The 15,863-nt window shown below is 44.6% G+C and overlaps 1 protein-coding gene and 1 pseudogene across 1 annotated transcript; both read left to right on the top strand.

The window, feature by feature from the left end:
• Positions 1-14: 14 nt before the first annotated feature.
• LOC129357723 (mitogen-activated protein kinase kinase kinase kinase 4-like) lies at positions 15-3,650 on the top strand (annotated as a pseudogene).
• Positions 3,651-6,083: 2,433 nt separating this feature from the next.
• On the top strand, positions 6,084-15,068 carry LOC129357725 (probable ribonuclease ZC3H12C). The gene is given in 10 exon segments (XM_055026775.1): positions 6,084-6,427; positions 9,570-10,255; positions 10,257-10,376; positions 10,578-10,717; positions 10,805-10,880; positions 10,882-11,037; positions 11,186-11,292; positions 11,503-12,307; positions 12,309-12,386; positions 12,388-15,068. Coding segments are annotated over 9 exon segments (2,781 nt in total). The 5' UTR covers positions 6,084-6,427; positions 9,570-9,638; the 3' UTR covers positions 13,070-15,068.
• Positions 15,069-15,863: the final 795 nt, after the last annotated feature.

Raw genomic sequence — 15,863 nt, 5'->3', positions numbered from 1 at the left:
CTCCTCCAGCTGGATTTGGTCAAGAAGGTCGGCTCGCTGACCCGCTGAGGTCCGACCCGTCCCGTAAAGGATCGGTGGTCAACGTCAACCCTGTCAACACGCGCCCACCAAGCGACACTCCAGAGATCCGCAAGTACAAGAAGAGGTTCAACTCTGAGATCCTGTGTGCAGCACTCTGGGGTAGGCGTTAAAATTCAATAAAAAATCCCGAAATGGGAGGCGGTTGACTTTGACCTGGACAGGTTGGTTGATTTGTTGTCTGTTTCAGGAGTGAACCTGCTGGTCGGGACAGAAAGTGGGCTGATGCTACTGGACCGAAGTGGTCAGGGGAAGTCTACCCACTGATTAACCGGCGTCGCATCCAACAGATGGACGTCTTGGAGGGACTCAACGTTCTGGTCACCATATCAGGTGAGGACTGCACAAATCTCTGATGGATTTCCAAATCCAGAATCGGTGTGCTTTCTTTGCGAACCGGTTCTATGGTTCTGCTTTGGGTCGTTGCAGGTAAAAGAACAAGCTGCGAGTGTACTACCTGTCGTGGCTCAGGAACAAGATTTTGCACAATGACCCTGAAGTGGAGAAGAAACAGGGCTGGGTGAATGTGGGAGACCTTGAGGGCTGCGTCCACTACAAAGTCGGTATGTTTTGTCATTTGTTTAAATTTGATTAATAAATGATATTGATTGAAATCTTAAGATCTTAAAGGCTATCTTAAAAAATTTCTGAACCAGAAATTCTTTGAAAAGTTTGATATTAGACAATTACCTGAAATTTGTTCTTTTTTTTTTCTGAACATTGTAGTGAAATATGAGAGGATTAAGTTCTTGGTGTTGGCCTTGAAGAACTCTGTGGAAGTGTACGCCTGGGCTCCCAAACCCTACCATAAATTCATGGCATTCAAAGTAAGGAGGATGACGGATTCAATTTTCTAGCCGAAACTTTCACCTTTTGTCACATCACAACCTGATTCGGAAAACATCCATTTCCTCTCTGAATCTAACCCACGCCTGGCTGGTCTTAGTCTTTCGGCGACCTCGTGCACAAGCCTCTGCTGTCGACTTGACTGTGGAGGAGGGCCAGAGGTTAAAGGTCATCTACGGCTCCTGCTCAGGCTTCCACGCCGTCGATGTGGATTCCGGCGCCGTCTACGACATCTACCTGCCCACGCATGTAAGCGTTCAGGCCCAGACCGTGAAGCCACGGCGTCGTTTTCTGCTCTTTACCGCCTCATTTCCCTGTTTCTCCAGATCCAGACCAACATTCAGTGCCACGCCATCATCATCCTCCCCAACACGGATGGCATCGAGCTGCTGGTGTGCTACGAGGACGAGGGCGTCTATGTCAACACCTACGGACGCATCACCAAGGACGTGGTGCTGCAGTGGGGAGAAATGCCAACATCAGTGGGTGAGGAGGCGTTCCCAAACAGAAACTAAACAAATTTATCATCAGCTCATGAAGGTGACGCGCTCCTTGTTCTGCTGCAGCCTACATTAGGTCAAACCAGATAATGGGCTGGGGGGAGAAGGCTATCGAGATCCGCTCGGTGGAGACGGGACACCTGGATGGCGTCTTTATGCACAAAAGAGCCCAGAGACTTAAATTTCTTGCGAGAGGAACGACAAGGTCAGAATAAAATAGGAGCACTTCTTTCGTGATGGTTTTACTTTTTGGCATCTATATCTTTTGTTCATTTATTTTTTGTTGTTGTTTCTTTAGGTCTTTTTCGCCTCCGTGCGTCAAGGCGGCGCCAGCCAGGTGTATTTTATGACCCTGGGACGCTCCTCCCTCATGAGCTGGTAGCCAACGAGACGACCTCGCCCACGCAGCGACGAGCCGACGACAAACCGTCCTGAGCCTGACCCAGAGGAGCGCCCTCTCACCCGCTCAGGCAAAACCAACCGCAGTTTGGACTGCAGGAACGAATGGAGGCGTTAGGTTGTCACCTTTAGGTCTGTAGTCGCCTCGCTGCCCTGCGCTTTCCTCCATCTCCACTGAGGGAACAATGGTAATCGATTTCTTTTGTGTCACGGTAAAACTTGTATGTAATTAACAAATTGTCCAGAGGGGTCGACAAAAGGCAGCTTTGGCTGTTTGGAAAAACAAAACTTGATGTGCCAGAACTTGTGTAGCTGTTGACCTCCCTGTCAAGCATTCTGAACAACTCCAGTCCTCCCCTCTGACCGGTGCTTCACTTTGTTCGCCTTAAAGTGAAAACTCCTAATAGGGACCTTTGATTTATCTGTTAAACACAGGGTACAGGATCAGCAGATTGTACATACCAACTACAGACTCGTGCAGGTTTTCCAGTCACTTTTACCACTTGCCTAATTGTGCTGTAAGTTATGTTTGACAGTATCCCTGTTGGTGACATCATGACGCAAATTACACCCAGTTTTTATTGTTTTTTTTTTAAATACACTGTATATTTTCTATGTGACTTGCTGCATATAAATAAACGGCAACAAAGCAGGACACATCAGATGAGCTGTAAAGGAAAAATCCACACTATTTATCCTCAATCTGTAATATTTTTAGGGCTCTAACTTTCTCACGAAGTGTTTGGTTTGACTCTGCTGTCGTCAGGTTTTGGTTTGTTTTCTACTGGAAATATAAAAAACACAAAGTAAACACATCCAGAAATGTGACATTCATCCTATTTTTATTTCTGTTATATTAGTTCCAAGTAGGGCTAGGGTTAAACTGTGAATTAGCATGCAGGATTAGCAGGAGGACGGGCTGGAAAAAGGGAATAAGAATCGGCTCGTCGTCTCTCTGCACAATCGGGACATTTACCCGTTCTGGCTTCGTCTGTAGCTTTACGGTTGCCTTGGAAGGGTTCCCCGTCGATTTTTAAATTGGAGCTAAACCCTGGAGACATTTGGATGTTGTGTACTGCTGGATCTCGTAAAACCAGCCACGTCACCTAATCTTGGACCTCTTTTTAATGACGCTTGGTTGTTTACATAATCATGTCCAGATCAAAAGGCATCCAAACCAAACAAACGTTTTACTTTTCATATCTGAAGCCCATTTTTCATTTCACCTCGCTGCCCTTTCCACAGTTAAAATGCGTCTGTGCTTTCATTCAGACAACACGACTTCCTAGCAGTCTTGCTGTCAGACGGTGCCTTCAGGTGCGTCTGAGGGTGATGGGATCAATATTAGGTGCTTTTTTTTCTTCTTTTTTTTTGTAGGCTTGGGTTGATAAAATCACTTGTTCTTACAGCAGTGTTACAGAACCACTTCAGATCTTTTTTTTTTTTACTTAGTCTTTGTTTCTGACATCTCTGCAGTGGTTTTTAAACTGTAATGCACACCTTACGTTCAAAATGTTTACAGAAGAAGAAGTTTTTCCTTTTGTTTTGCTTTTTTTTTTTTGCTTTTAAACCAGTGTGTGTCAGTATGAATATTTATGGTTTATTTTTAGGCTAGACACCCCACCCCATGTTTTGTATTTTGTAACCCACTTTGTATTATCATTTAGACGTTTCTGTGCAGGGATAATCAAACTTCTGCTCAATAAGTCCACAGTGTCATTTCACTTGATTCCTCTGCATCCTTCGCAGTGCACAGTAGGCTGCTGGCTGTGTGGCAGAAGTGTTTTCCACTACCCAGGTGACACGTTTTCCCTTAAACGTCACTCAGCCGTGCCTCTTTATGTCCTCTTGTGTGCTATGGGGATTACTGTGTTTTACTGAAAGTCTTTTTTTTTCCTCCATTGAATAAAATCAGAAGTGATTTACAGAGTTGTCATTGTTTTGTAAAAAATCTGTAAATGTCTAGGTTGCTGCAAAAATTGCTAATTTGTAGAGAATTTTTTATGTAGTTTTTATTGCAATTAACTTAGGAAGATATAGGAGCTTGTTTTAAATAAGTACTTCTTGAATATTGATCAAAAGTACTTGTAGATTACTTCAGTTACAAGAAAAATGTCTTGATTAAAAATTAAATAATCTGGTGGAACTATTACTCTTTTAAATCACTATTAAGGGTTTGCTGACTTAAAATCGGTTTCTATATTGTGCTGAAGATAAAATTCCTTTCTGTGAAGGATGAATAACTAATAAAGTCTTGAGTGGACCTGTTTAATCTGCCTGATGAGTGGCTTTAGGGCTGGTACGTTATGAAACTATTTTTAGATTGAAGGCTCGCCATAATAAAAATATCACTTGTAGTTTTTCAGTGTAGCCACTAGAGGAGGCTATTGCACCTCTCAAGAAGGCCTTTTTACACTAGCTGTCATAGCTTCCCGTTTAGTTTTTTATCTGAAAATTGAGACCTAAGTGTTTAATCTTAGTAAACGTATTTCAGATATTAAACTGATGTATGATAAAGAAACAAACAAAAAAAGCTTAATGTCAGCTTTTGCCTCGTTTTTGTAACAAAACGAAGCGGTTGGATTTATTGTGAAACTCCAAACCGGAAATTACTTTGTCGCTGCGTCAGCTCGACGGAGGTTGGTTGGGTCACGCTGCAGCCCCGCCGGATGTTTTGTTGCGTCCGTCTCCGGCCCAGGATGGAAGGCGTTGCTCGTTTTCGCCCCGAGCTGGTGTAGCGGCGTCCCTGACGGGTAAGTGGCCGAGTCTGGCGGCGAGCTGAGCGGACTCACGAGCCGGAGGAGCTGCGTGTTGGTGCGGGTGGAGGCCGGGAGGGAGGTCGTGACGGCGTTGGGTTTCTGCGGTGGACGCGCACGCCTCTCCTCCCCTACGTCTTAAGCATGGATAGTGGAGCAGATTGTTGAGGAGGAGGACAGGGTGTTGTCATTCCCTTTAAAAGAAATGCACGTATTTTAATTACACCTTAGTGTGGTGATTATGCTCTCAGTAAGCTACCTTCTGTCTTGTTTGCTCGTTTTGTCCATGCGGTTTCTGCAGAAGTGGATATTTAAGCTGCACATCTGTGACTGTTTACGTCAACAATGCATGTGGAAACTTCAGCTCTGCTCCGTTTTCATAAGGAAAAGTGAAGAAGTTGGGGGTAAATTTCCTGGTCCAACAGTTTCTGCATATGACCCTCAGAGCAGAACATCCAATCGATAATCGATAATCTGTGGTTGCATCATTTCACTCATCAATCCTTCCTTAAATTCTCTCTGTTGAAATCAAAAGCTTAGATCTAGAAATTTGATGCAAAGGGGATATAAAGTTGGCTGAAGTAATTATTCGTGATGAATTGATTATTGAAACAATCAACTAATTTAGTCATTGATTAATTATGGACTATACAGATTCAACAGAAGGGGTTTTGGTGAAAAATACAACTTATTCAGAGCAGTCCTTAAGCCCAAACTGAACAAAAGGTATATGCATGTTGCATTTAAGATAAATGCAACATTTATCTGTTGCATTTATTTACAGACAAAACCATTGTCAACATTGTCAGGACAATGGGACAATATTGCCCTAAATATTGTCAGTTTTGGCCTCAGTTGGTTCAAATTCACAAAAAGGAATGCTGCCATTATATCTTGGACAATAATATGCTTGTTTTCTATTTCTAATACTGTATGAAAAAAATGTGGTTACATAAAAAATCTGCAGAATGTGTCAATGTTTTGTCCAGCTTATTGTCAGAATAATCAATAGAATAATCAATTACTAAATTAAACATTATTTCAGTGTGTTGGCTTCTATTCGAACTGCGTTTTCTTGCTTTTGCTCCATGATGCTGCCATGTTTACGATGAGCCAGAGGCTCGCTGGGCGTCATGGAGACAAAGGAGGAAAGATTTGCGTTTCCCAGTCATCATCTGGCTGAAGTGTGCCACGACAATGCAGAAGAGGGACATAAACTTCTTGAACTCCCCAACTTCGACTTTCTCTCTTGCTTAAGCTCAGCCGGCCCATCCTTAAAGGCCGGGCCGGGCGGTTCAGCCTGTCTCTCTGCCCCCCAGCAGCAGCACCACCCCCAGCCTGAAACAAAAGAGAGAAGAGTGACTGTGGCGCTCCGTAGCCAGGTGTTCCCCACGCTGCAGCTGCCCTCCCAGCCTCCCTTTGTGTGGCTCTATTGTTGGCCGGCCCTCCCCTCCTTGATTCATCGGCCACAGGGGAAACCCCCCTTTCAGGCTTGGGCCAGGAGTGTGTGTGTTGGAGAGTACGCGTGCCTTAGGGAAGCAGGCATCTGCCCAGCCCCACTCCCCTCCCCCTCCTCATGTCTCGGCGTAAACCTGCAGCTCTCTGATTGGTGAAGAAGCTCCCACTTCAAACCAGGCGACGGCGGGCATTGTTGCTCCATCTGTCCGGCCGCTCATTGTCCAACCGGCACTGCTGGAGGACGCCGTTCGTCTCGCTCCAGAAGGTGCTTGGATGGAGCAACTTTGGCTCCCGATTTGTGTCCGCTTCACCTGCAGCGTTTGCCCTCATCATCTGCTCAGCGAGGATTTAAATATGTGGGAATGAGACGCCCAGGTCTGTCTGGCTCTGGTGAGTGATCTGAACCCTCCACCTTTCTGCTGACAATCACACAATTATTCTCCTCAACCGAACAGACGCTGACATCGGAGACGTTTTGCAACACAGTCAAGATATGTGCATGAGAGATTCAACCTTTTCTGATCTAATAGACCGGTCAGGAAAACAAATTTAAACCCGGATGATAACTTGTCCCAGAAGTTATTTCGATAAATAATGCTATTATGAGACCTTTTTCAGGTAATATTATGCAAGAACACAAAGGTGAAGACAGGTCAAGAAAGGCAGCACAAAGAAATTAAAAAATTAAACATTTAAAATGATAAAATACAAACAATTTGACAATAATAGAAAAACTGTGGCAATTTAAGATTTGTTGACAGGATGTGCACTGAAGCCTCTGACCGCCTGGCTTTAGGGTGAACCTGCTGGAAGATGTTTTCAAAGTTTCCTCCAGTTGTAGACTATTTTCCAGACAGAGAAAACGCCTGATTCATGTTTTTCCTCTCATAAGCTCAACGTCCGAGGTTCAAACATGAGAAACATCCTTCAAAATGCTGAGTCATCATATCCTAACCTAATCCTAATGCTGCTGTGTGACTTTAGCTATTTCAATTAGAAGTGTGTCCTGAATTATTCCACTCAGGATTATTATTACTATTAACTCAGGATTGATGAAATGTGTTTGGGTGCAATTATATAAGGTGTCTTGTATGTTTCACATGACAGAAAGCTGCAATGTTTTATCAAACGAGACAAGATCTAATAAGAGATCTAAACTTTAAGCTGCAAATTTTCTGGTAGACTCAGATTGACCCCTCCCCATGTTGCTAAATTCCAAAGATCAGAAGCTGAAACAAGTACCTGCAGCTCAATTTGTATTTCTCAAGATTTCTTTTAATGAATTAGACTGAATAAAGTACACACACGCTCTGCTCCCCCGTCCGATTTTTTTACGCTAACTTTTGCACGTGGCGGCTGTCCATGCAGCCATGCGCCGTCAAACGAAAAACCGCCTTTTTAAGCCATCCTCCCCTCCCTGCAGGCTCTCGCTGTAAGGAGTTTGTTACATATTCATCAGCGGCTCCATCACAGCCTGCAACGTTTGAAAGATTCGCCCGCCGGTTAAGAGAGGGGGCCTCGTTTCACGCTTTCATGTTGCACTGAAAGCCGGACGACTTGAAAATCCGACACTGAAAAAATCCAAATAAGAAGCGTTATTGATGAATGTTGAATGTTTTTGGATTTTCTGGAACTGAGATTCATCAGGTCTTTATTGTCCATTTTTGCACCTTCAGTAGTTTGGATTTGATTTGTGTGTGTGTGTGTGTGTCTTCATCCATGAACTCTGCTGATACAAAATTAGCAGCTCTCCTGTTTTGCGGCATATTTACTCAGTTTGCTTATCAGCAGCAGGATTGTTGATTCAACTGCTCGTATCCTCGGGTTCAGCTGATGTGATGCTTGTTGTTGGACCTGAGAGAAGAGCATCCTTCAAAATAAAATGTGGCCTCACTCTTTGTATGAGCATGAGTCACCTTGTGAGGTAGATCTTGTTCGTTTGCTCTGGGGCATCATCGACGCCCACACTGGTAAATGCCAAGGCCTCGATCCTAATCGCCGCTGCAGCTCTATTGTTGTCAGTGAGGCACACTTAAGCCCAGCTCGTCCCCCATATAGGACTTTTTGTTTTTTCTGCTCGGGTAGCCGGTTGAACGCTGCTATCTTGGCATGCTTTCAGCAGCTGTAGCTTAGCAACAGTAGCTCGGCAGCTCCTGTTTCATAAAATGCTCTCCACCCTGCTGCCCCCTCCTTCCCCGCAGCTCCGAGTCGCCTCCCCTCCCCTCGTCTGCTTTGTCCATATCATGTTTGACTCAGGAAAAATCCAGACTTCCGCCTCATCTGCACAAAACACTGGCATATTTTTTATTTTAGTTTAATTGCAAATATTTCCTTTGTAAGGTTTCTCCTAATCAGCCGTCTCTTTGTGCTCGTCTGGACATTCATACGTTTTCAGGCTTAAATGGACGTCAAGGAGAAAAATCGACTGTCTTTCATTCATTCTCAAACTTGTTTCCACTTGACTTCATTCTGTTGCGGCAGAATATCACCTCTGAGTGCTTTTCATCGAGTCAAAACTCTTAAATTACAACTTTAATGCTTATGAATATGCCAAAATATTACAATGTTCAGAAACAGGATTTTATCATGCAAGTTTCTTTAGAGTTGTTTTAGATGCTATTTGCTGCTCCGTAGCACTCTGTGTCACAGCGACTCTGATCCAAACACTGGTTTTGTATGACAGTTTGCATAATTATATGCAGGCAATTCAAATTATCTGCAGGAATCTTAAGTTATTCTTACTAATTATACACAGCAGTCTTTGCACATTTTGAGGAAAACCCAACATGTTTTCACACAATAGAAAAATTAAGTTGAGCCTCTTAAAATGTGTCAGCCTGACATGAAAGCAGATGAAAAATAATTTCCTCTTTCAGGAGGAACTTTTTCAGGCAGCAGTTGCTGGAAAAGGTGAGACTTTTGAGCTAAAAATGGCCAAATTGTTGCTTCTCTGAATAGCTTTGCCATTAAAGATAAATACAGTCAGGGAGTTTATTTTGAGGTGTTAATATGCAGGTTTTGCTAGATATTTGTAGCACCTCGGGGTGGGAGGGAACATATGGACCTTAATTACAAGGTTGACTGAATGGGGTGGGGGGGTTAACGGCTGGATGTCTTGTTTTCAGATAAAGTGGTTCATCCCGCGTTGCTCTGTAGATTAATATGCTGTGGCACAGCGCTGTTTAAAACATACTGAGGTCAGCTTCTTGGGGGTTTGGGGGGAGTCCATTAATTCATTAATTACAGTGAGGGGGCCCCTTTGCTTCTTTGTGTGCGGCACGCAGCCAGAACCAAAGATTAGATTACATTGTAAACGTACAGAAACATAAAGAGAATTTAGTAAGATTATTTTTCAAAAGCAGTTTCTGGCAGCTATATGTTGCAGGATAATATCATATGATAAGTAAAAGAATACTCCTTTAGCCTTCCAGCATTGTGCACATGTGGATGTAAACGATAGCATGCAGTATGTCTATGAATGCTAGAAAAATATTGCTTAAAATGATTAACTCCTCTTCGTCTCCCCCGTCAGGCTCAGATGAGTGGAGCTTTGTGAAGGAGCGCTGCTCGGCCCGGTGTGCTGGATGTCTGTGACGGATCCATGGGCCAGAAGGACCATGTGGAGGCGGGAGCAGTCCTCGACCTGGCGCCGGACCTGGAGTATCTCCACGTAGCAGGGGCCGACCGGCAGGCTGGCGGCCTTTACGGACCCCTTGCTATGGAGGAGCAGGCGGAGAGCTTCACCACCACCGCCGCTGCTGGTTCCCCTCCGGAGGAGAGCGGTGGGTCTGATGGCGAGTGCAAGGCGGCGCCGACAGCCACGGCAGACTCAGACGGAGGAGAAGTCAGCTACACTTCCAGTAAAAACACCCACCAGCCGCTGTGCCGCACACCATGTGTAGATCTGGGCACAGAGGGGCCTCCGGAGCCTCCGTCGGATCCCTCAGGAGAACCGGAGCAGGAACCGGCCGAGCCTCCAACCGAATCCCCCACACCGGCACCAGAGCCCAAGCTGGCGGGGAAGAACTATCAGGCGAAGCTGGAGTTCGCCTTGAAGCTGGGTTACTCTGAAGAGACTGTGCACCAGGTGCTGTCCAAGCTCGGACCCGACACCCTCATCAACGACATACTGGGCGAATTGGTCAAACTGGGCACCAAACCTGACAGCGAGCAGCCAGCGGGAATATTGACCTCTACCTCATCGTCTTCATCATCCTCTTTGCGGCTGCCCTGACGTGCTAGACGGGCAAAGATCGGACTCTCCACTGCCCCCGGAGTCTGTCTGTGACCAGGACAACCTGCGACCGATCGTGGTGGACGGCAGCAACGTGGCCATGAGGTGAGAAGGAACGCTGTGGCCAGGTGTGCCCAGTTAAATGTGTGGCCCGACAGACGTATAATACACTGGGAAAAACCCTGATTATTGTGAAGTTTGACTGAATGGAATCAGGAAGCTTAAGTGAAACAGGCCACTATAGTCTAAGAACGCAAATGTAACATTTATAATACATATAAATACATATCTTTGTTATGCTCCCAGTCATGGAAACAAGGAGGTTTTCTCCTGTCAGGGCATCCAGCTGGCTGTAGAGTGGTTTGTGGAGCGCGGCCATCAGGAAATCACGGTTTTCGTGCCTGCTTGGAGGAAAGAGCAGTCCCGCCCTGATGCTCCCATAACAGGTAAGTGAAAACAAAAATATTTTCTTAAAGCAGTGCAGTTCCTTCTCTCTGTTACGTCCGTCACCTGAATCTTTCCCACTTTCTCAGATCAGGAGATCCTGCGGCGCCTCGAGAAAGAAAAAATCCTGGTCTTCACCCCCTCACGGCGTGTCCAAGGCCGGCGTGGTCTGTTATGACGATCGCTTCATCGTCAAGCTAGCTTATGAGTCAGATGGCATCATCGTCTCCAATGACAACTACAGAGACCTGGCTAATGAAAAGCCTGAGTGGAAGAAGTTCATAGACGAGCGGCTCCTCATGTATTCCTTTGTCAATGACAAGTAAGGATTTCTGCAAAAAATAGCGACATGTAGGTCTTTAGTTTCAGTTTAGAAAGTCATGAGCAAAGAGGAGGCGTGTCTTGCGCCTTAAATAAGAACCTCAGGTAGAAGAAGGACTACCAGCCTTTAAATGAATCCTTTGTTTCAGATTTATGCCTCCAGATGACCCTCTGGGACGTCACGGTCCCAGCCTGGACAACTTCTTGAGGAAAAGGCCAATCCTGCCTGAGCAGAAGAAACAACCCTGTCCATATGGTGAGAAAACAACAGGAAAAAGTATTTACTGTGTCCAAATACAATCCGCTTACAGCAGTGGTGTCTAAAGTTGGTCTTGAAGGACTGCTGTCCTCCATATTTAAGGTGTTTACCTGAACCAAATGAATGAGTTATTGGTTTGTTATTGTAGATTTATCTGCTGAAAACACACTGCTCCTCATTCCCTCTCTCCCCGACTCTTTGTTTTAGGAAAAAAGTGCACGTATGGTCACAAGTGCAAGTACTACCACCCTGAGAGAGGAGCTCAGCCTCAGCGCGCCGTGGCCGATGAGTTGCGTGCCAGTGCCAAGAGCTGCGTCCCCTCCAAGAACCAGGGGGATGCTGGACTGGTGAAGAGCCACAGTGTGCCAGCTGGCACCATCGAGGCAAAAAACGGTGCCCCAAAAAGGCAATCGGATCCCAGCATCCGAGCTCTGTCGTACAGTGACGCTGAGGAGAAGCTACTGGTGAAAAGCAGACTAGAAAGCCAGAAGAGCAACATAGGTGGGAGCAGCAGTAGCAGTTCTACTAGCAGCATCAGCTGTAGCGGAGGTTTAGCTGTGTCCTCAGCCCTGGCAGGACTGTCACCTGGCTTTAGTCTGTTGCAAGACCAACAGCCCAGATCAGGGACACATCTACCGGCCCCCAGCCATGATCTCTACCCTCACTGTGAGACTCCAGACTTAAGCTACTACTCTGTAACACGGGCCTACTCTGGCCTGAGCCTCTCCTCCCGGCGAAGCCCGGACTGCCGCTACCCCAACGATCCGGAGCTGCGGCACGGCTCCATGGGCTCCGCGGGTTCTGAATGTGGGAGTGAAAGCAGCATCAGTTGTGGTAGCAGTGACTCGTACAGTGACCGTTCCTGTCCTGGATGCCCCCCAGAATCTTTATTAGAAGAAAGCGTTCATTTCCCCAACCCCGCTGGCCGCCTGTACCCTCATCACATCGCTTCTAACCACGAGCTGTGCAGTCTGCATGCGACAGATTACCCAGCAATCCAACACAACCACACCTAATCCAGCTGTTCATCCCTACCATCTGAATGCTGCGTGTGGGCAGAGCTGTGTTCATGAGCAGCCTCCACCAGAGGGACCCTAAGCGACCCCTTTACCCTCTGCCTCCTCACCTCCAACACCAGCCGCTAGCTGCCCGCTCCAGCTGCCCTGGCGATTACCACTCTCTGCCTCAGTCCAACCGTCAAGCCCCTGGATCTCCCATTGGCCGCTGCCTGGCCCCCACTCGCAGCGAAAGCGTATCCGACTCGCATCTGTACGAGCATCTCTCTGCGTCTCACCACCACCATCGACCGAAAACGCTGCCCAGCTGGGAGACTTATTACAGACAGCCGTCACTCCCACCGTCGCGGTTCGAGCCGTCAGCCTACCAGAGCCTGCCAGATACGCATCAGTCATCCTGGCACCCTGCACCGTGGCCTCAAGAGGGCTACAGCTCGTCTCACCCAGCTCTGCACCCATCCCCGACACGTTACCTAGGCCACCCGCCGCCACCAGCCCTCTCTTCCCACCCTCCTTACCCCCGTCACAGCGCTCATCTCGCTCTTCCCTCACACCCTCCTCCTCCGTACGGGCCGCAGCACCCGGAGTCCCCCGTGCACAGCCGCTACGAAGACATGAGGGAGAAGGTGTACATTGACCTTTGCAACATCTTCCCTTCGGAGCTGGTGAGGCGTGTGATGGCGAGGAGCCTCCATGTCACAGACCCCCAGCAGCTGGCTGCTGCCATCTTGGCAGAGAAAGCTCAAAGTGGCTACTAAAGAATCCCCTCCCTAAGCAATGTAGGTGCAGTCTTAAAGGGCAGTATTATATAATTTCAGGCATCTAGTAATTATAAAAATGCTCTATATGGGTGTCACAAATGACTTTAAAAAGTTTTAATTTAATCAAACATGCATGAAAGAATCAAATCAGCTCTCCAGGAATGTTTTTGATGAGGGAATAACATCATAACTTGACGTAAAGCTCCAAAGAGCATATTTTACAATAAGAAATACCTGGAAGATGCTGACATCAATTATTAAACAATACACAGATGTATTGTACTCTTGCGAACACAAAATACTGTTTTAATGTTTTTCTAGGATGCTAAAACACATTTCCAGCTTTATATCCAAAACTGCTGGCCTTTCCTACAGAGTATTCAGACTTTTCTTTTGTCTGTATTTAATTATGATGAAGTTAAGCTACAGGACACTTGGCTAACATTTGATAATTCAGTTACTTAACACTTTGTACTTCAAAGAACTTTTATATCATATACGCCTCATGTTGTCAATAAGAGTTAGCTTTGACTGGATAAGGCCGTTTAGAGAAACCTGCAGAAATGCAGTTATTTGGGTTAAAGTTCACATGTGCGGTGTGCTTGGAAATTAGTTTAAAAACACTTAAAAACGATGTATTTACAGATTAATGATCTTTATGCTACAGTTCATTCTCTGGTACTTTGTCTGTTTCCTGAATCAATCTTTTTGTGTGTGTGTTGTGTTGTTTGCTGGGGGTTTTATTCCATGATTGTTTAAAACAAAAAAAAAAAAAGGGTGTTCAAAATGTCATCTTATTGAGACGGCAGTCTTTTTTGGTCAGAGTTGTAAGCCGTAGAGATGGGTGACCCTGTCCTGTGTACCTTAGTTTTAGTAAGGGACATCTCTCTCATTCTCTCTCTCTCTGTAAGACTTCTGGGTCAACTCTGGTTATCTGCTTCAGTTCAGGCTCATCGTCGACAGCAAGTGTAAATATATTTAACCGTTTCCTTCACTTTGCTTTCGGGGACAGTAAAGTCTGCTGTCGCCTGGAGCAGATCCCAGCTGAATTCACGCTAGATGGAGAAAAACCCTGTTTGATACAAATTGTATCATGAACTAAGTCGCTGACATTATATACAGTACAAGGACTTGTTGATGTAATGCGAAATGACAACCGTTCTGTTTTAATCGCAATTTTCCTACTTTTATTCTTAAAAATAGCTCTGCGACAATTCATTTCAATATATTTTTTTGAAACATAGTTGCAGACCTACTATGTCAAGGTATCAACTCCATTACTTGTTTTCTTTGGGTTTTGTTATTGGCTACGTTGGTAAAGATGTGTAAGTAGAAACCAATTTTACATTTACACAATCGCAATAAATGAGGAAAAAGTAAATTTTCACATATCTATTTGACATAGTGGGTCTTTATACACATCAATAGCAGGGTGGGCAATAACAGTGGAAGCTGCTGTAAATAACCATTAAAGGAACATTTAGTGAATGACAGCCTGATTTTACTGTAAGGTTGGGATCACTACGTTTTTAAATCTCCATTCTCCGTTTATTTGCGTTTTTATTTAAGTAACACAAGTTGTAATGGAAGAATGTAAAACAATTTCTCCCAAGTCATGAATTCAGTAGAGTTCATTCATGACTAACGTACAATTTAGATGCTATCCCTGTGGCCATTTTGAATTTCTCTAACGCCCAAATAGCATTATTTTCATCACACATACATACCCTATATTTATTTACAAACTTTATTTGGTTTGACCATTTATTTGGGGCATACAAGTTAATGATGTCGTTTTCTTAATCCCAATGGGACGCATGGTATTTATATATAGTCAAAATGATTTAAGTAAATTAATGAGCAGTTTTTAATATATTTGTGAAAATTGCTTATGAAAATACTATAAAGCATTGAGCATGGTTTTGATAAAATTTTATTCAGATTTGTTTCCACTCTGACAATGTTTTGCCATGTAATTGCAAAAAAGCACTTAGAAAAAAAAACAGGAGATTATATGACTTGAAAACGCAAATCTTTTAAATTAGAAAAAATTCAAACCCCCATTTGAAGTTCCCCCCATTTGAAGGGGAGGGTAGCTTGAGTGAGCCTTGTTATGAGCTTGCTTCATAGACCACGGTGACACATTGTACAAATATCTGTTTAACTGTACAATAATACTGAGAGAGAATTATTTGTGTTTATTGAAGAAGCGCCTTCCCTCCAGCTTCCTGGCACTGTGTGTCAGTGTGGCGACTGAGCGTGGGCCCAAAGTAATGCCTCTTCGTGGCATTGTGCTTATGACACATCCGATAATCTGAACTATGTTCAGCTAACTATTATGCATGAATTTTTTTAATTCTTAGTTTTCTGCATGAGTTGTTTTTGTCTTGCCATGATGTTACTTAAATGTTTGTTTACTGGTAGATTTTCTGAGCAGCCACAACAAACCAGGATGCTTTAATTATGAAGGGGGCGTCACCTCCTCTCCTCTTCACTGCATCCTGTGGTAACATCTGACTTGTAAGTATTTTAAAATTGACTCGAAGGCTAAAAATCCAGTTTTCACATTTGTTACATTTTCTCAATAAACTAACAGTGTAAAAACTTCAACTGTAATTGTGTTTGTTGAATAAAGGCAACATGTCTCAGAAAATGTTTTCTGTCATTTACACCGTAAAACCTGCAGATGTCACTAGAGAGCCATAAACTATCGGCTTGATTTTTCCACAATTCTGAGAATAAAAGTGTCATACTTAAAGTTTGACAACTAATATTTTCGACCATTTTAAAA

Source organism: Poeciliopsis prolifica, unplaced genomic scaffold (assembly GCF_027474105.1).
Source record: "Poeciliopsis prolifica strain line A6 unplaced genomic scaffold, Auburn_PproV2 SCAFFOLD289, whole genome shotgun sequence".
NCBI classification, from domain to species: domain Eukaryota; kingdom Metazoa; phylum Chordata; class Actinopteri; order Cyprinodontiformes; family Poeciliidae; genus Poeciliopsis; species Poeciliopsis prolifica.
The sequence above is the reverse complement of the archived record's forward strand: the minus strand, read 5'-3'. Positions and strand labels throughout refer to the sequence as shown.